Genomic DNA, 20321 nt, shown 5'->3' with positions numbered 1-20321 from the left:
CGGTGGGCATGTGGCAGTGGTCAGAAGGAAAGGAGCCCCATATGGATTTTGGAGGCAGATTTTGCTAGAATGATTTTTAGGCCCAATTTTGTATTTGAAGAGACCCTGACATACCACTACAGTGGAAACCATTAAAAAGTGATCCCATTTTGGAAACTACAACCCTTAAAGAATATATTAAGGGGGATACTAAGCACTTTGACCCCCTAAGCGTTTTACAGAATTTGGAAACACTTGGCTGTGAAAATGAAAAATTATATTTCTTCCAAGAAAATGTTGCTTTAGCCCCAAATTTTTCATTTTCACAAGGGGTAACAGGAGAAAAATCACCCTATAATTTGTTTCCCATTTTCTCCTGAATAAGGCAATACCCCATATGTTGTGTTAAACTGCTGTGGGGGAACATGGCAGGACTCAGAAGGGAAGGAGCGCCATATAGCTTTTGCAGAGCAGATTTTGATGGATTGGTTTACGGATGCCATTGGTTTTTATTTTTTATTGTATTGTCTTATGTGGGGGCTAATTTTTTGCAGAATGAGATGATGTTTCCATTGGTACCATTGTGGGGTACCTAATACTTTTTGATTACTTGGTATTACACTTTTTGTAAGCAAAAGTGAAAAAAATGGCTGTTTTGGTTTATTTTTTTTATTTTTTACAGCATTCACCTGAGGGGGCATATAATGCTATATTTTTATAGAGCAGGTTGTTATGGACGCGGCAATACCTAATATGTCTATCATTTTTTTTTGTTATTAAGTTTTACACAGTGAAACCCTTTTTGAACAGAATAAAATCTTGTTTTTTTGTTGTCATTTTCTGAGAGCCATAGTCTTTTTATTTTTTGGCTGATTGTCAAGCCGCGGCACATGTGGTATCCTACCAGAGTGGGGTGTCTATCGGGTCCCCGAGCTGCTGTGACGGGGACCCAATGGACACCCCGCTCTGGTAGGATACCGCACATGCCTCGGTCAGCGCTGACCCCGGCAGTGCAAAGGTTAATGCATTGGCATCTGTGTTTTCACTGATGCCGGCGCATACAGCAGTATCCTAAGGGTTAATCAAGACTGTGTAAAGTTAATGGTGGGTTCATATCACGTTTTTGCCATCCGTTTAACGTTAGGAAAAAAGGGATACAAAAATGTAGCACACCATGCTTTTCTATCCAGCAAAGTACAATAAAAAAATAATAATATACAGTACTTTTTTTTTTTACAGTGGTACTCTATGTTGAATGGATGCCGCAGTAGGGCATCCATAAATGTATACTTTTTTGTATACCTTAGAGTGCCAAAAAATGTGATGTCATGTAATTTATTTTAGATTCACTAGACTAGAGCAAATAAACAATTGATAGTAAAAGCATTATGTCTGGTTGTGCTGAAAAAAAATTATATGTAAATTAGCGTTTAAGAAATGAAAATCGTGCTTCTACCTTCAGGTTTTTGACTTTGAGTTGAGCAATGAGGAAATAAAAACTCTCAATGGACTGAACCAAAACAGACGCTATGTAGATGTGTCTAGGTAAGTAAAGTAGGTTTTTATTTGTAGAGGATGAAATTAAAGTTATATTTTAGCTGTATATTTAGTAATGGCAATTGGAAAAAGTGGTAATTAGTGGCCAGTTGGCTTTTAGTGTAGTTTGCAATGCAAAAAACACACGGTTGACTAGGGTTAATTGTAATCTATAGGTAAGTAAAAAATGTTTTTAACATTTTTGAAAAACATTGCAAATTTTTTTTATTTTGGCCCCACATATTACAGATTTAATATTACAGATCCATGTTATATGTATTTATAGTATGGCACCAACAGCAAACTATGGACCAATTCTGTACAAACAATACAAAACAGTTCTGTGCAATGGATCATAGGATCTCAGTAGCATGGGAAAACGCTTCTGTTTTGTCCCCATTCATTGTCAATAGGGACAAAACTGAACTGAACGAAACAGAGTGCACCAGAATGCATTCCGTTTAGTTGCGTCCCCATCACAGACAGAAAAGCACTGCAAGCAGCGTTTTTCTGTCTGCGATGTGATGCGGAGCAAGACGGATTCGTCCTGACATACAATGTAAGTCAATGGGGACAGATCTGTTTTCTCTGACACAATAGAAAACGGATCCGCCCCCCATTGACTTTCAATGGTGTTCATGACGGATCGTCTTGGCTATTTTAAAGATAATACAACCGGATCTGTTCATAACAGATGCAGGCGGTTGCATTATCACAATGAATAGAACCGACAATAAATTCTCAACCAGTGAGAAAACCATATGTGAGAATTAACTCATGAATCCGAAAGACAAGAACACATATGCAAAAATAGTATATTTTATTAAATCTTTACATAAGGACAACAATAAAGACAGTAATGGATAAAATTGATGAACAAAATTGCAGTAATGAAATGGCACTGTGGGCCGGCGCAACACCAAGGTTCCAGATGGTGGATTTATCCCCCAAGCATATATCCGCTCTTGGTCTAATTAAGCCTAATGGCTAAAATAACTGAGATAAACCATCTCATAAACCAGACCATAGAGTGGCATCAGCTTAAAATATAAGTAACACCATGCTAGTCTAGTTCTCAGCATAAATGGGTGCAATGTGCAGCAGAGTACTCAACACCAGTGGTATAATAAATCACAAGTAACACCTAGCACCCAGATACGCTACCAGCATGAGAACATACATACAGACGTGGACAAAATTGTTGGTACCCTTTGGTCAATGAAAGAAAAAGTCACAATGGTCACAGAAATAACTTTAATCTGACAAAAGTAATAATAAATTAAAATTCTATAAATGTTAACCAATGAAAGTCAGACATTGTTTTTCAACCATGCTTCAACAGAATTATGTAAAAAAATAAACTCATGAAACAGGCATGGACAAAAATGATGGTACCCCTAGAAAACACAGAACATAATGTGACCAAAGGGACATGTTAATTCAAGGTGTGTCCACTAATTAGCATCACAGGTGTCTACAACCTTGTAATCAGCCATTGGGCCTATATATATGGCTCCAGGTAATCACTGTGTTGTTTGGTGATATGGTGTGTACCACACTCGACATGGACCAGAGGAAGCAAAGGAAAGAGCTGTCTCAAGAGATCAGAAAGAAAATTATAGACAAGCATGTTAAAGGTAAAGGCTATAAGACCATCTCCAAGCAACTAGATGTTCCTGTGAGTACAGTTGCACATATTATTCATAAGTTTAAGATCCATGGGACTGTAGCCAACCTCCCTGGACGTGGCCGCAGGAGGAAAATTGATGACAAATCTAAGAGACGGATAATCCGAATGGTAACAAAAGAGCCTAGAAAGACTTCTAAAGAGATTCAAGGTGAACTTCATGCTCAAGGAACATCAGTGTCAGATCGCACCATCCGTCGTTGTTTGAGCCAAAGTGGACTACATGGGAGACGACCAAGGAGGACACCATTGTTGAAAACGAATCATAAAAAAGCAAGACTGGAATATGCCAAACTACATGTTGACAAGCCACAAAGCTTCTGGGAGAATGTCCTGTGGACAGATGAGACAAAAATCGAAGTTTTTGCCAAGGCACATCAGCTGTATGTTCACAGACGAAAAAATGAAGCATATCAAGAAAAGAACACTGTCCCTACTGTGAAACATGGAGGAGGCTCTGTTATGTTCTGGGGCTGCTTTGCTGCGTCTGGCACAGGGTGTCTTGAATCTGTGCAGGGTACAATGAAATCTCAAGACTATCAAGGAATTCTAGAGAGAAATGTACTAGCCAGTGTCAGAAAGCTTGGTCTCAGTCGCAGGTCATGGGTCTTGCAACAGGACAATGACCCAAAACACACCGCTAAAAACACCCAAGAATGGCTAAGAGGAAAAAATTGGACTATTCTAAAGTGGCCTTCTATGAGCCCTGACCTCAATCCTATTGAGCATCTTTGGAAGGAGCTGAAACATGCAGTCTGGAAAAGGCACCCTTCAAACCGGACACAACTGGAGCAGTTTGCTCATGAGGAGTGGGCCAAAATACCTGCTGAGAGGTGCAGATGTCTCATTGACAGTTACAGGAAGCGTTTGATTGCAGTGATTGCCTCAAAAGGTTGCGCAACAAAATATTAAGTTAGGGGTACCATCATTTTTGTCCATGCCTGTTTCATGAGTTTATTTTTTTACATAATTCTGTTGAAGCATGGTTGAAAAACAATGTCTGACTTTCATTGGTTAACATTTATAGAATTTTAATTTATTATTACTTTTGTCAGATTAAAGTTATTTCTGTGACCATTGTGACTTTTTCTTTCATTGACCAAAGGGTACCAACAATTTTGTCCACGTCTGTACATGTACAGGTCCTTCTCAAAAGATTAGCATATTGTGATAAAGTTCATTATTTTCTGTAATGTACTGATAAACATTAGACTTTCATATATTTTAGATTCATTACACACCAACTGAAGTAGTTCAAGCCTTTTATTGTTTTAATATTGATGATTTTGGCATACAGCTCATGAAAACCCAAAATTCCTGTCTAAAAAAATTAGCATATCATGAAAAGGTTCGCTAAACGAGGTATTAACCTAATTATCTGAATCAACTAATTAACTCTAAACACCTGCAAAAGATTCCTGAGGCTTTTAAAAACTCCCAGCCTGGTTCATTACTCAAAACCGCAATCATGGGTAAGACTGCCGACCTGACTGCTGTCCAGAAGGCCATCATTGTCACACTCAGGCAAGAGGGTAAGACACAGAAAGAAATTTCTGAACGAATAGGCTGTTCCCAGAGTGCTGTATCAAGGCACCTCAGTGGGAAGTCTGTGGGAAGGAAAAAGTGTGGCAGAAAACGCTGCACAACGAGAAGAGGTGACCGGACCCTGAGGAAGATTGTGGAGAAGGACCGATTCCAGACCTTGGGGGACCTGCGGAAGCAGTGGACTGAGTCTGGAGTAGAAACATCCAGAGCCACCGTGTACAGGCATGTGCAGGAAATGGGCTACAGGTGCCGCATTCCCCAGGTCAAGCCACTTTTGAACCAGAAACAGCGGCAGAAGCGCCTGACCTGGGCTACAGAGAAGCAGCACTGGACTGTTGCTCAGTGGTCCAAAGTACTTTTTTCGGATGAAAGCAAATTTTGCATGTCATTCGGAAATCAAGGTGCCAGAGTCTGGAGGAAGACTGGGGAGAGGGAAATGCCAAAATGCCTGAAGTCCAGTGTCAAGTACCCACAGTCAGTGATTGTCTGGGGTGCCATGTCAGCTGCTGGTGTTGGTCCACTGTGTTTTATCAAGGGCAGGGTCAATGCAGCTAGCTATCAGGAGATTTTGGAGCATTTCATGCTTCCGTCTGCTGAAAAGCTTTATGGAGATGAAGATTTCATTTTTCAGCACGACTTGGCACCTGCTCACAGTGCCAAAACCACTGGTAAATGGTTTACTGACCATGGTATTACTGTGCTCAATTGGCCTGCCAACTCTCCTGACCTGAACCCCATAGAGAATCTGTGGGATATTGGGAAGAGAAAGTTGAGAGACACAAGACCCAACACTCTGGATGAGCTTAAGGCCGCTATCGAAGCATCCTGGACCTCCATAACACCTCAGCAGTGCCACAGGCTGATTGCCTCCATGCCACGCCGCATTGAAGCAGTCATTTCTGCAAAAGGATTCCCGACCAAGTATTGAGTGCATAACTGAACATAATTTTTTGAAGGTTGACTTTTTTGTATTAAAAACACTTTTCTTTTATTGGTCAGATGAAATATGCTAATTTTTTGAGATAGGAAATTTGGGTTTTCATGAGCTGTATGCCAAAATCATCAATATTAAAACAATAAAAGGCTTGAACTACTTCAGTTGGTGTGTAATGAATCTTAAATATATGAAAGTCTAATGTTTATCAGTACATTACAGAAAATAATGAACTTTATCACAATATGCTAATTTTTTGAGAAGGACCTGTATAATAACATTCACAGGGGAACCAACCTGGAGACCTGAGTGAGCGCACCCCTGACGCGCGTTTCGCACAGCTTCCTCAAAAGGGGCGTGTCCATTCGGTCAATGCAGATACACTTAAATACTATCGCAGCTGAGAGAAGTGTGCCCCGAACCTATCACAACATCCCTGGCTAATTCTCGGCATTCAATCACCTGTGCCCTGGCTGGACTACCTCAGATCCGAGCTCTGACGTTTCCACTCCGCTTGATCACATAGCGCTACGTCACTTCCGCCCAAACTCTAGGTATTGAGCAGTGCGTCACTACCGCCCATACTCCAGCAGCACTTCCGCACCTATTCATCAGCTATATCAACGTCATCGTCAGGGATGAGCTCAACTCAAGGTCCGTCACTCCAATAGAGATATCGCACATAGATTAAATACATAATAACGATTGGGAATATTGGACAGGCACAAAATTAATTTCACTACAATACGCAGTGTAATATCACTACAATATCAATATATACCATATGACATGATTGAATATAAAGGATAATGGTTAAAAAAGGGGTTTAATTATGAATATAAAAAGTGGAATTATATATAATTTGTGACGGTAGTATGTGGTTCGGATAGCAGAAGAATCTGTCACCTCCGCAATTCCTCAACCAAATGAAAAAATGAAAAAATGATAAAAAAGGATTTTTATATTTTTTAAAAAATATATATTTTAAAAAAATTACTATAATTAATAATGTGAATTAATTCATCATACACCTAAAAGATTTTAACAGGGTATTCGTAATATATCGGCAGCATCAATAACATGATAAATAGGTACATACAATTATTAAGATAACAACTAGTATATATATATACCAATAAATGCAATACATCAATATCCAAATGTATGTCATCCATACTATTAAATAATTTATAAGTTATTATCATAAGATATATACAAATCCCTAAATAAAAAGTGCTAAAAGTGATAAAGTGAAAAGTGCTCAGTGCGCATGCAGTGCAAAGTGAAAACCTATAGGGCTTATATTAATGCCCTGCCTAATTTCAGACGTATTAAACCAAAATTGAACAAGTGACAAAAGAATATATGACAAAAGAATATAAATAGTGACAATTACCCCTATACCAAAAAACCTTAATTGTCAATCAATAATAATAAGAGAAAAATAGGAAAAAGGAGAAGATATAAGATATAAATTTCGCCACATGTTTCCAAGGTCTCGACCACCCCATATGGTATATCCAGCATCTCCACATGGATCCTTCCAAGCGAGACCTCACTGTTAGCAGACATAGGGCGCACATCTCCCAGCTCGTAACACACACAGTCACATCATGCATCCCGAATATGACACAAAACAAATCACGACCTGTTAAAATACAAAGAATATATCAAAATTAAAATAATGACAGTTAAAACCAAACAAGTCCTGGGCCTTGGACCCGGACCAGGAGCAGATGAAACACAAGAGCACCTATAGGTCTGAACCAAGGGCACAAAGGAGCACACCAACAGAGCATGATTAATCAGACTAAAAGAGGAGAGGATTTCTAGGGGACGGTCAATGGAAGTTGCACCCTCTACAAAAATGGCGCAAAACTGTTCCCCTCGTTCAGCCCAAACGGTACAACTGTGTTTAGCAGGAATATCCACTTAGTCTCTTTTTGGGCTAAGGTTTTCTTCCAATCTCCTCCTCTTGGGGAGATCAGCACCCGATCCACACCCCTAATTCTCAATAAAGTACTGTCCGAATTATGTTTTTCTTTAAAATGTCGTGGCAGGGTCTTTAATTGTGTGACATCTTTTTCTTCTCTTGAAGCTTCAATGGCCAGTACATGTTCCCTAACCCTTCTTTTCAATTGCCGTGATGTAAGTCCAACATAAATGAGGTTGCATGGGCATATAGCCCAATATACAACCCCAATTGTTGAACATGTGATGGTGTGTGTAATTTTATACACTTTATCACCTGCCGCGTTGTGAAAATGAGTTGCCCTGTCCATGTTAGTACAGGCAACGCATTTCCCACATTCCTTACTCCCCCATGGTGGTCCTTTGCTACCAAACAGCCTCTCTTCCTTTCGGACATAAAAACTGCGGACTAATTGGTCACGCAAATTCTTAGCCCTCCGGAACGTAGTTGAGGCACGCGGGGGTATCACTTCCTGTAACTGGGGATCAGAGGTCAGTATATTCCAGTATTTACTTAATGCTGTATTCACCTCTTTCCACTTACTGGTATATCCCGTGATGAACCTAATCTGTTGTGAATCTTGTCGGATGTATTTTCTATGTAGTAGATCGCTTCTCCTTGACAGTCGTGCACGCTTGTAAGCCGTCTCTATACATCGGTTTCCATATCCTCTCTCTTCGAACCTTCTTCTTAGGTCCTCTGCCTGTACTTCAAACAAACTGTCAGATGAGCAAATCCTACGCGCACGCAGGAATTGTCCCACCGGGATGCTCTTAATCAAATTACCTGGGTGTGACGAGTCTGCGTGTAATAAGGCATTCACTGAGGTACCCTTGCGATATAGGTTGGTACCCAACTGTCCATTAGCATCCACCTGAAACATCACGTCCAGGAACTCAATATCCGTGCGGGCCACCTTAAATGTAAGTTTGATGTTTTTGGAGTTATTATTCAGCACCCGGATATAGTTCTTAAATTCCTCCTCCGTCCCCTGCCAGATAATCAATATATCATCGATATATCTACCCCAGTATTGAACTTTACTGGACTCCGGCAGGGGACTGGATTGGAGGATGTCCCTCTCCCACAGCCCCAGGAACAAATTTGCATATGAGGGAGCACATGCCGCCCCCATTGCAGTGCCCTGGAGCTGTAGGTAGAAGGACCCCCCAAAAAGGAAGAAATTATGGGTAAGGACATAATTGAGAAGGATTAGAATAAAATCACACTTCTCCTTACCCATAGCTGTGGTCCTCAGAAAGAATTGCGTTGCTTCCAACCCATCGTGATGTTTAATTGAAGTATAGAGGGACTCCACGTCGCACGTAGCGATCAACATATCAGGTTCCAAGTGTATACCCTCCATTTTCCTTAGGATGTCTGTCGTGTCCTTTAAGTGAGTAGGTAACCCCTCCACCAGTGGCTGTAAAAAATGGTCAATATATTTACAAACGGCATCATTTAGGCCATTCACCCCCGATACGATGGGCCTGCCAGGGGGTTTCATCGCATCCTTGTGTATCTTAGGCAAAAGATATAGGGTTGGGATCACAGGGTGATCAGGCAACAAGTGGGAAATCTGTTTCCTGGAAATGACCCCTTGTTCAAACCCGGACTGCAGAATAACCTCCAAGTCCTGCTTGAACTTTATTAGGGGATTAAATGTTAATTTCTTATAGCAGTCGGCATTTTGTAGCTGTCTCTGCACCTCTCTCTCATACATGCGTGTGGGCCATATCACGATGTTACCGCCTTTGTCAGCCTGTTTTAGGACCACATCATCCCACTTCCCAATCTGTTTTAGTGCTTCTCTTTCGCCAAATGTACAATTATCTCTCCCTTTTTGGTCAGAGATGTGTGAAAGTTCGTTTTCAACTAGTTTCACAAAATAATTCACATTGGAGTATAACGACAGTGCTGGGAAGTTTTTTGACTTTGGAATCAGGGATTTGGGGAACTCACCAGATTTTTCAGCAGATTCTTGTTCCTCCAAAAGTGCAATTAAATTATTTAGTGCTTCCTGTTCCATTTGTGTAGCAAACTTGGGATCCTGTCTCTGAAAATAAATCTTTTTGAAAATCAGGCGTCTGGCAAACAGATGTAAATCCTTCACTGTGGAGAAGTAGTCAAATATACAGGTAGGTGAGTACGATAATCCTTTCGCCAAAAGTGACATTTGATCATTAGTCAACACATGATCAGATAAATTGATTACCTGTAATTGGCGTCCGCCATCTTGACCCCTCCTCCCGGCAGGCTGCTTTACTGACCCGAGCTTACGTTTATTATCCCTCCTCGGGTATCTACGTGTGTCCTGACCAGATGTACTGCCGTCCTCACTTCTTGATGTACGTGAAGACAGTGAGACAGACCGTGATCTACCCTCATGCGTCTTATACTTCCATTTGTAAATTCTATTGCTTGCCATGTCTTGTTGATCGCGCTGAAATTTTCTAGTTTTCACAGCTTTAATTTGTTTTTCCCAAACAAGGAAGGCCTCATCCATTTCTTTCTTGAAGCTTTCCAGTTCAACGCCATTTATTTTCTGGGAAAGCTCTTCCTCAAGTCTAGTGATCTCACCATCCAAAATTAGCATATTCTTACCATTAGATTCTGTAATCAGACGCATCAGCGTAACTGAACATGTACCGCATGCCGACTCCCACTTTGTGCAAAATTCCTCATCTTCTTGTCCGTAGGACGGAAACATTTGTACCCTTAAACCTCTAGGGATAAGTCCTCTTTCAATATATTTATCTAAAGTGGCTTTGTTCCACCACAATTTCATGCGTCTGTGTAGTGCATTCCTTAACTGTGCCCTCAGCTCAGAGGCATTCCTGCCTCCTGAGTCCGGGCCCTCCACGGCGCCACCTGCAAAAACTGCATCCACCTGGGACACCCAGGTGGACTCACGTGAGTGGAAGTCCATCCTCTTTGCTTTTAGCAACTCCTCTGTGAAAACACAGGAAATAATTAGTAGAACCGACAATAAATTCTCAACCAGTGAGAAAACCATATGTGAGAATTAACTCATGAATCCGAAAGACAAGAACACATATGCAAAAATAGTATATTTTATTAAATCATCACATAAGGTTCTACTAATTATTTCCTGTGTTTTCACAGAGGAGTTGCTAAAAGCAAAGAGGATGGACTTAAATCATCACATAAGGTTCTACTAATTATTTCCTGTGTTTTCACAGAGGAGTTGCTAAAAGCAAAGAGGATGGACTTAAATCATCACATAAGGTTCTACTAATTATTTCCTGTGTTTTCACAGAGGAGTTGCTAAAAGCAAAGAGGATGGACTTCCACTCACGTGAGTCCACCTGGGTGTCCCAGGTGGATGCAGTTTTTGCAGGTGGCGCCGTGGAGGGCCCGGACTCAGGAGGCAGGAATGCCTCTGAGCTGAGGGCACAGTTAAGGAATGCACTACACAGACGCATGAAATTGTGGTGGAACAAAGCCACTTTAGATAAATATATTGAAAGAGGACTTATCCCTAGAGGTTTAAGGGTACAAATGTTTCCGTCCTACGGACAAGAAGATGAGGAATTTTGCACAAAGTGGGAGTCGGCATGCGGTACATGTTCAGTTACGCTGATGCGTCTGATTACAGAATCTAATGGTAAGAATATGCTAATTTTGGATGGTGAGATCACTAGACTTGAGGAAGAGCTTTCCCAGAAAATAAATGGCGTTGAACTGGAAAGCTTCAAGAAAGAAATGGATGAGGCCTTCCTTGTTTGGGAAAAACAAATTAAAGCTGTGAAAACTAGAAAATTTCAGCGCGATCAACAAGACATGGCAAGCAATAGAATTTACAAATGGAAGTATAAGACGCATGAGGGTAGATCACGGTCTGTCTCACTGTCTTCACGTACATCAAGAAGTGAGGACGGCAGTACATCTGGTCAGGACACACGTAGATACCCGAGGAGGGATAATAAACGTAAGCTCGGGTCAGTAAAGCAGCCTGCCGGGAGGAGGGGTCAAGATGGCGGACGCCAATTACAGGTAATCAATTTATCTGATCATGTGTTGACTAATGATCAAATGTCACTTTTGGCGAAAGGATTATCGTACTCACCTACCTGTATATTTGACTACTTCTCCACAGTGAAGGATTTACATCTGTTTGCCAGACGCCTGATTTTCAAAAAGATTTATTTTCAGAGACAGGATCCCAAGTTTGCTACACAAATGGAACAGGAAGCACTAAATAATTTAATTGCACTTTTGGAGGAACAAGAATCTGCTGAAAAATCTGGTGAGTTCCCCAAATCCCTGATTCCAAAGTCAAAAAACTTCCCAGCACTGTCGTTATACTCCAATGTGAATTATTTTGTGAAACTAGTTGAAAACGAACTTTCACACATCTCTGACCAAAAAGGGAGAGATAATTGTACATTTGGCGAAAGAGAAGCACTAAAACAGATTGGGAAGTGGGATGATGTGGTCCTAAAACAGGCTGACAAAGGCGGTAACATCGTGATATGGCCCACACGCATGTATGAGAGAGAGGTGCAGAGACAGCTACAAAATGCCGACTGCTATAAGAAATTAACATTTAATCCCCTAATAAAGTTCAAGCAGGACTTGGAGGTTATTCTGCAGTCCGGGTTTGAACAAGGGGTCATTTCCAGGAAACAGATTTCCCACTTGTTGCCTGATCACCCTGTGATCCCAACCCTATATCTTTTGCCTAAGATACACAAGGATGCGATGAAACCCCCTGGCAGGCCCATCGTATCGGGGGTGAATGGCCTAAATGATGCCGTTTGTAAATATATTGACCATTTTTTACAGCCACTGGTGGAGGGGTTACCTACTCACTTAAAGGACACGACAGACATCCTAAGGAAAATGGAGGGTATACACTTGGAACCTGATATGTTGATCGCTACGTGCGACGTGGAGTCCCTCTATACTTCAATTAAACATCACGATGGGTTGGAAGCAACGCAATTCTTTCTGAGGACCACAGCTATGGGTAAGGAGAAGTGTGATTTTATTCTAATCCTTCTCAATTATGTCCTTACCCATAATTTCTTCCTTTTTGGGGGGTCCTTCTACCTACAGCTCCAGGGCACTGCAATGGGGGCGGCATGTGCTCCCTCATATGCAAATTTGTTCCTGGGGCTGTGGGAGAGGGACATCCTCCAATCCAGTCCCCTGCCGGAGTCCAGTAAAGTTCAATACTGGGGTAGATATATCGATGATATATTGATTATCTGGCAGGGGACGGAGGAGGAATTTAAGAACTATATCCGGGTGCTGAATAATAACTCCAAAAACATCAAACTTACATTTAAGGTGGCCCGCACGGATATTGAGTTCCTGGACGTGATGTTTCAGGTGGATGCTAATGGACAGTTGGGTACCAACCTATATCGCAAGGGTACCTCAGTGAATGCCTTATTACACGCAGACTCGTCACACCCAGGTAATTTGATTAAGAGCATCCCGGTGGGACAATTCCTGCGTGCGCGTAGGATTTGCTCATCTGACAGTTTGTTTGAAGTACAGGCAGAGGACCTAAGAAGAAGGTTCGAAGAGAGAGGATATGGAAACCGATGTATAGAGACGGCTTACAAGCGTGCACGACTGTCAAGGAGAAGCGATCTACTACATAGAAAATACATCCGACAAGATTCACAACAGATTAGGTTCATCACGGGATATACCAGTAAGTGGAAAGAGGTGAATACAGCATTAAGTAAATACTGGAATATACTGACCTCTGATCCCCAGTTACAGGAAGTGATACCCCCGCGTGCCTCAACTACGTTCCGGAGGGCTAAGAATTTGCGTGACCAATTAGTCCGCAGTTTTTATGTCCGAAAGGAAGAGAGGCTGTTTGGTAGCAAAGGACCACCATGGGGGAGTAAGGAATGTGGGAAATGCGTTGCCTGTACTAACATGGACAGGGCAACTCATTTTCACAACGCGGCAGGTGATAAAGTGTATAAAATTACACACACCATCACATGTTCAACAATTGGGGTTGTATATTGGGCTATATGCCCATGCAACCTCATTTATGTTGGACTTACATCACGGCAATTGAAAAGAAGGGTTAGGGAACATGTACTGGCCATTGAAGCTTCAAGAGAAGAAAAAGATGTCACACAATTAAAGACCCTGCCACGACATTTTAAAGAAAAACATAATTCGGACAGTACTTTATTGAGAATTAGGGGTGTGGATCGGGTGCTGATCTCCCCAAGAGGAGGAGATTGGAAGAAAACCTTAGCCCAAAAAGAGACTAAGTGGATATTCCTGCTAAACACAGTTGTACCGTTTGGGCTGAACGAGGGGAACAGTTTTGCGCCATTTTTGTAGAGGGTGCAACTTCCATTGACCGTCCCCTAGAAATCCTCTCCTCTTTTAGTCTGATTAATCATGCTCTGTTGGTGTGCTCCTTTGTGCCCTTGGTTCAGACCTATAGGTGCTCTTGTGTTTCATCTGCTCCTGGTCCGGGTCCAAGGCCCAGGACTTGTTTGGTTTTAACTGTCATTATTTTAATTTTGATATATTCTTTGTATTTTAACAGGTCGTGATTTGTTTTGTGTCATATTCGGGATGCATGATGTGACTGTGTGTGTTACGAGCTGGGAGATGTGCGCCCTATGTCTGCTAACAGTGAGGTCTCGCTTGGAAGGATCCATGTGGAGATGCTGGATATACCATATGGGGTGGTCGAGACCTTGGAAACATGTGGCGAAATTTATATCTTATATCTTCTCCTTTTTCCTATTTTTCTCTTATTATTATTGATTGACAATTAAGGTTTTTTGGTATATAGGGGTAATTGTCACTATTTATATTCTTTTGTCATATATTCTTTTGTCACTTGTTCAATTTTGGTTTAATACGTCTGAAATTAGGCAGGGCATTAATATAAGCCCTATAGGTTTTCACTTTGCACTGCATGCGCACTGAGCACTTTTCACTTTATCACTTTTAGCACTTTTTATTTAGGGATTTGTATATATCTTATGATAATAACTTATAAATTATTTAATAGTATGGATGACATACATTTGGATATTGATGTATTGCATTTATTGGTATATATATACTAGTTGTTATCTTAATAATTGTATGTACCTATTTATCATGTTATTGATGCTGCCGATATATTACGAATACCCTGTTAAAATCTTTTAGGTGTATGATGAATTAATTCACATTATTAATTATAGTAATTTTTTAAAAATATATATTTTTTAAAAAATATAAAAATCCTTTTTTATCATTTTTTCATTTTTTCATTTGGTTGAGGAATTGCGGAGGTGACAGATTCTTCTGCTATCCGAACCACATACTACCGTCACAAATTATATATAATTCCACTTTTTATATTCATAATTAAACCCCTTTTTTAACCATTATCCTTTATATTCAATCATGTCATATGGTATATATTGATATTGTAGTGATATTACACTGCGTATTGTAGTGAAATTAATTTTGTGCCTGTCCAATATTCCCAATCGTTATTATGTATTTAATCTATGTGCGATATCTCTATTGGAGTGACGGAACTTGAGTTGAGCTCATCCCTGACGATGACGTTGATATAGCTGATGAATAGGTGCGGAAGTGCTGCTGGAGTATGGGCGGTAGTGACGCACTGCTCAATACCTAGAGTTTGGGCGGAAGTGACGTAGCGCTATGTGATCAAGCGGAGTGGAAACGTCAGAGCTCGGATCTGAGGTAGTCCAGCCAGGGCACAGGTGATTGAATGCCGAGAATTAGCCAGGGATGTTGTGATAGGTTCGGGGCACACTTCTCTCAGCTGCGATAGTATTTAAGTGTATCTGCATTGACCGAATGGACACGCCCCTTTTGAGGAAGCTGTGCGAAACGCGCGTCAGGGGTGCGCTCACTCAGGTCTCCAGGTTGGTTTCCCTGTGAATGTTATTATACATGTATGTATGTTCTCATGCTGGTAGCGTATCTGGGTGCTAGGTGTTACTTGTGATTTATTATACCACTGGTGTTGAGTACTCTGCTGCACATTGCACCCATTTATGCTGAGAACTAGACTAGCATGGTGTTACTTATATTTTAAGCTGATGCCACTCTATGGTCTGGTTTATGAGATGGTTTATCTCAGTTATTTTAGCCATTAGGCTTAATTAGACCAAGAGCGGATATATGCTTGGGGGATAAATCCACCATCTGGAACCTTGGTGTTGCGCCGGCCCACAGTGCCATTTCATTACTGCAATTTTGTTCATCAATTTTATCCATTACTGTCTTTATTGTTGTCCTTATGTGATGATTTAATAAAATATACTATTTTTGCATATGTGTTCTTGTCTTTCGGATTCATTATCACAATGAAAGCTGATCTATGACTTATCCAGCAAAAATGCTGGTGTGAAAGTAGCCTTAATGGTAAAGTCTCTAGTGTTCTATGACATCAAAAGGGTACATGTTGTTATGAAATAAAAGAAATAGGATTCAGTGTAAATAAAATCCAAAAATGTATTGCAGTAAATCCATTCAAAAACACATCCCCTCCTGTAAATCGCTGACATTTCAACCGACTGCAGAGGTCTTAGCCATAGCATACAAACACCAAGAAAGGCCAAACTTTTAAAAGCCGATCGCAATCCAGCTAAATAATCTAATACATTTGTGTGAATACCCCACTAGGCTGCAGGCCATGTGGTTGGAAATAAAATTCTGTGTATTTAGAGTCATGGTCCAATACGCCTCCCGATCCAGGAGGTGATGTTTAATATATCCTCCTCTGGGGGGGTGGTTTCACTAACTCAATAGCACTTACTCTGCAGGAGGCCAGTTTTCCACCATGGCACACTTTGAAATGCCTGGAGGCCCCAGAAATATCACGATTTTCCGTCCCAGAGATCCTATTAAGATACTCCAGGAACCACACTTTTAAATGTCTAGACGTACCACCCACATAGGATTTATTGCATAATGTGCATAAAATTAAGTACACAACTCATTCTGTATTACAATTAATGTAATACTTTATCTGAAATATAATTGTATGATCAGAATTGGCAAAGCTTTTTATAGGTTTGACGTACAGTACAGACCAAAAGTTTGGACACACCTTCTCATTCAAAGACTTTTCTTTATTTTCATGACTATGAAAATTGGAGATTCACACTGAAGGCATCAAAACTATGAATTAACACATGTGGAATTATATACATAAAAAAAAGTGTGAAGCAACTGAAAATATGTCATATTCTAGGTTCTTCAAAGTAGCCTCCTTTTGATTTGATTACTGCTTTGCACACTCTTGGCATTCTCTTGATGAGCTTCAAGAGGTAGTCACCTGAAATGGTCTTCCAACAATCTTGAAGGAGTTCCCAGAGATGCTTAGCACTTGTTGGCCCTTTTGCCTTCACTCTGCGGTCCAGCTCACCCCAAACCATCTCGATTGGGTTCAGGTCCGGTGACTGTGGAGGCCAGGTCATCTGGCGCAGAACCCCATCACTCTCCTTCATGGTCAAATAGCCCTTACACAGCCTCGAGGTGTGTTTGGGGTCATTGTCCTGTTGAAGAATAAATGATGGTCCAACTAAACGCAAACCGGATGGAATAGCATGCCGCTGCAAGATGCTGTGGTAGCCATGCTGGGTCAGTATGCCTTCAATTTTGAATAAATCCCCAACAGTGTCACCAGCAATGCACCCCCACACCATCACACCATCACACCTCCTCCTCCATGCTTCATGGTGGGAACCAGGCATGTAGAGTCCATCCGTTAACCTTTTCTGCGTCGCACAAAGACACGGTGGTTGGAACCAAAGATCTCAAATTTGGACTCATCAGACCAAAGCACAGATTTCCACTGGTCTAATGTCCATTCCTTGTGTTCTTTAGCCCAAGCAAGTCTCTTCTGCTTGGTGCCTGTCCTTAGCAGTGGTTTCCTAGCAGATATTCTACCATGAAGGCCTGATTCACGCAGTCTCCTCTTAACAGTTGTTCTAGAGATGTGGCATTGACCTGGTCTCTAATCTGAGCTTCTGTTAACATCCGAGTCACCGAAGCTGGTGACTTGGATGAACTTATCCTCCGCAGCAGAGGTGACTCTTGGTCTTCCTTTCCTGGGGCGGTCCGCATGTGAGCCAGTTTCTTTGTATCGCTTGATGGGTTTTGTGACTGCACTTGGGGACACTTTCAAAGTTTTCCCAATTTTTCGAACTGACTGACCTTCATTTCTTAAAGTAATGATGGCCACTCGTTTTTCTTTACTTAGCTGCTTTTTTCTTGCCATAATACGAATTCTAACAGTCTATTCAGTAGGACTATCAGCTGTGTATCCACCTGACTTCTCCACAACGTAACTGGTGGTCCCAACCCCATTTATAAGGCAAGAAATCCCACTTATTAAACCTGACAGGGCACACCTGTGACGTGAAAACCATTTCAGGTGACTACCTCTTGAAGCTCATCAAGAGAATGCCAAGAGTGTGCAAAGCAGTAATCAAAGCAAAAGGTGGCTACTTTGAAGAACCTAGAATATGACATATTTTCAGTTGTTTCACACTTTTTTGTTATGTATATAATTCCACATGTGTTAATTCATAGTTTTGATGCCTTCAGTGTGAATCTACAATCTTCATAGTCATGAAAATAAAGAAAACTCTTTGAATGAGAAGGTGTGTCCAAACTTTTGGTCTGTACTGTACATACAAGTTCAGCACGGGATATAAGCCACATCTATAAAAACAACAACAGTGCAGCCACGTTTAGTTAGATTGTACAGGACATAGGGAGCTGGGAGAAACTGCTCTACATATTGTAGGTGCTTTCTCGTAGATTACTTTGCACCTCTGACATAATAAAAATTGGAGTTTCTCCTCTACATAGAGCATTGATAGGTGGCACAGTATGATATCTCGTATAGTGCGAACTGAGGACTATATTCTAGAAATACTACTGGAATGTTGTTTCATTCTTTGGATTTATTGCGATATGATCCAAAAAGGATATCCTGACAGGATCTTCTGTCAGATTACTGACTCAAGTGAGTGTGCTGGACTTTGATTTAAGAAAATACATGTTATTATCCCTGGTGATCTGGAGTACTAAAGGACATCATTTTCAGCTTCCTCTCCCTCTTCTACACTGATCATGCATAAAACCACGGCCTAGCTTAGGGTTGTGAAGACTGTTTGGTCACTGAGGGTGTATGAAATGTCACTATTGAAGGAAGCCCAAGTGGCTATAGCTTCATGGACATATGGCATTGCCACCACAAGTCACTATTTGCAAATGCTATTTGAGCACTAAAGAACCTAAGGCCAGCATTGGATGCAGCAGCCGCACAGTTCTCTGCATTGAAGGACACTGTGCGGTGTAAATTAGCTCTGCATGACTAATGTTGGAATTGAGATTGATGGGAATGTTTTTCTGATCCAATGTCAGGCTGTTCCTGGAGGTCTTCTCCATGAACATCTCCTAGGAACCTGGAGTCCAGGACAACGATCTATTTGTTGAAGAACCCCTCTAGGACCATGGTAACAATCCATTGACAAAAAGCATAAGGATAGTGTTTTAACCTTAGATGAACATGCACCAGGGCTTACTGTATGTGACAGGGAGAGAGGGAAGTGTTTTGGCTCAGCCCCAGGAGGAGATGGGTGTGACAGTGATGATGAAATTCCAAATAACCAAGCTTGGTGTCAATACTGAAGACATGCTAGTACATGCTAGTACATTGGAGATATGCTAGTACCACGATAAATCATCCATAATTTTAACAAAATTCCTCCCGATTTTGCAGGTTTAAAGATCACCCAAAATATCCATTCCATGAAGAATATTAAATTCATCTGTTTTGCTGTGAAACTTTAATAATGATCTCTGACCTGTGTACATGAAGCAAGAAGTTTCCACGTATTCTAATCATATGCAAACACAATAAAGAAACTGCTGAAACCAAGATCTAATGCGTCTAAGAATATGTCACAATGTCACCTGATAGAAGGCAAATCAGCAGTCCGGTTTGAAATTTTCTGGGAGAAGCGTGTTTGATTTCAAGTGTTCGTTTGCATTACAGATGTAGTAGAGTTAACACCCATGCTTTATGAGATGTGTTATCTAAACTAAATGCATTAAGCAAACACCTCCAATTGCTTTTCAATGGCTTTTGTTTCAAGAAAACACGATGAGTTAAGAAATTTGAGTTAAGAGTTTGAGTGTTAACCCTGCTACATCTGGTAACTGTGTGACTAAAAGGGACTGTCTCTCTTCAGCAAGTGGCATTAATTATGCAGAAAAAGTTAACACAAGGCACTTACTAATGTATTGTTATTATCCATATTGCCTCCTTTGCTGGTTTAATACATTTTTCCATCACATTATATACTGCTAGTTTCTACAGTTATGACTACCCTGCACTGTAGTGGCCATGCTTGTACACTATAGGAAAAAGCCCCGACCTCCCTGGTGGCTGAGACAGCGGGATAGCACATACAGTGGGCTGATGCCCTTTCCTATAGTGTGCAAGCACGGCCACCTCTGCTGGATTACAGGGTGATCGTATCCATGGAAATGACCAATGTATAATATGATGGAAGCATGAATCCAGCCAGCAAAGGAAGCAATATGGACAATCACAATACATTAGTAAGTGGCTTGTATTAACTTCCTCTACATAATAAATGCTA

At 40.9% G+C, this 20321-nt stretch overlaps 1 protein-coding gene across 1 annotated transcript in view; it reads left to right on the top strand.

The window, feature by feature from the left end:
* Positions 1 to 19596, top strand: part of LOC122928541 (prostaglandin F synthase 1-like) — a 47174-nt gene extending 27578 nt beyond the window's left edge. Inside the window, exons 8-9 of the mRNA XM_044281475.1 lie at positions 1442 to 1524; positions 19436 to 19596. Of these exons, the coding sequence (XP_044137410.1) occupies positions 1442 to 1524; positions 19436 to 19478 (126 nt within the window). The 3' untranslated portion in view covers positions 19479 to 19596. The remainder of the gene's footprint in view (positions 1 to 1441; positions 1525 to 19435) is intronic.
* The last annotated feature ends 725 nt before the right edge of the window (positions 19597 to 20321 follow it).

This window comes from Bufo gargarizans, chromosome 2, assembly GCF_014858855.1.
Source record: "Bufo gargarizans isolate SCDJY-AF-19 chromosome 2, ASM1485885v1, whole genome shotgun sequence".
Lineage (NCBI taxonomy): Eukaryota > Metazoa > Chordata > Amphibia > Anura > Bufonidae > Bufo > Bufo gargarizans.
Note: the sequence above shows the minus strand (reverse complement) of the source record. Positions and strands in the feature narration are given on the sequence as shown.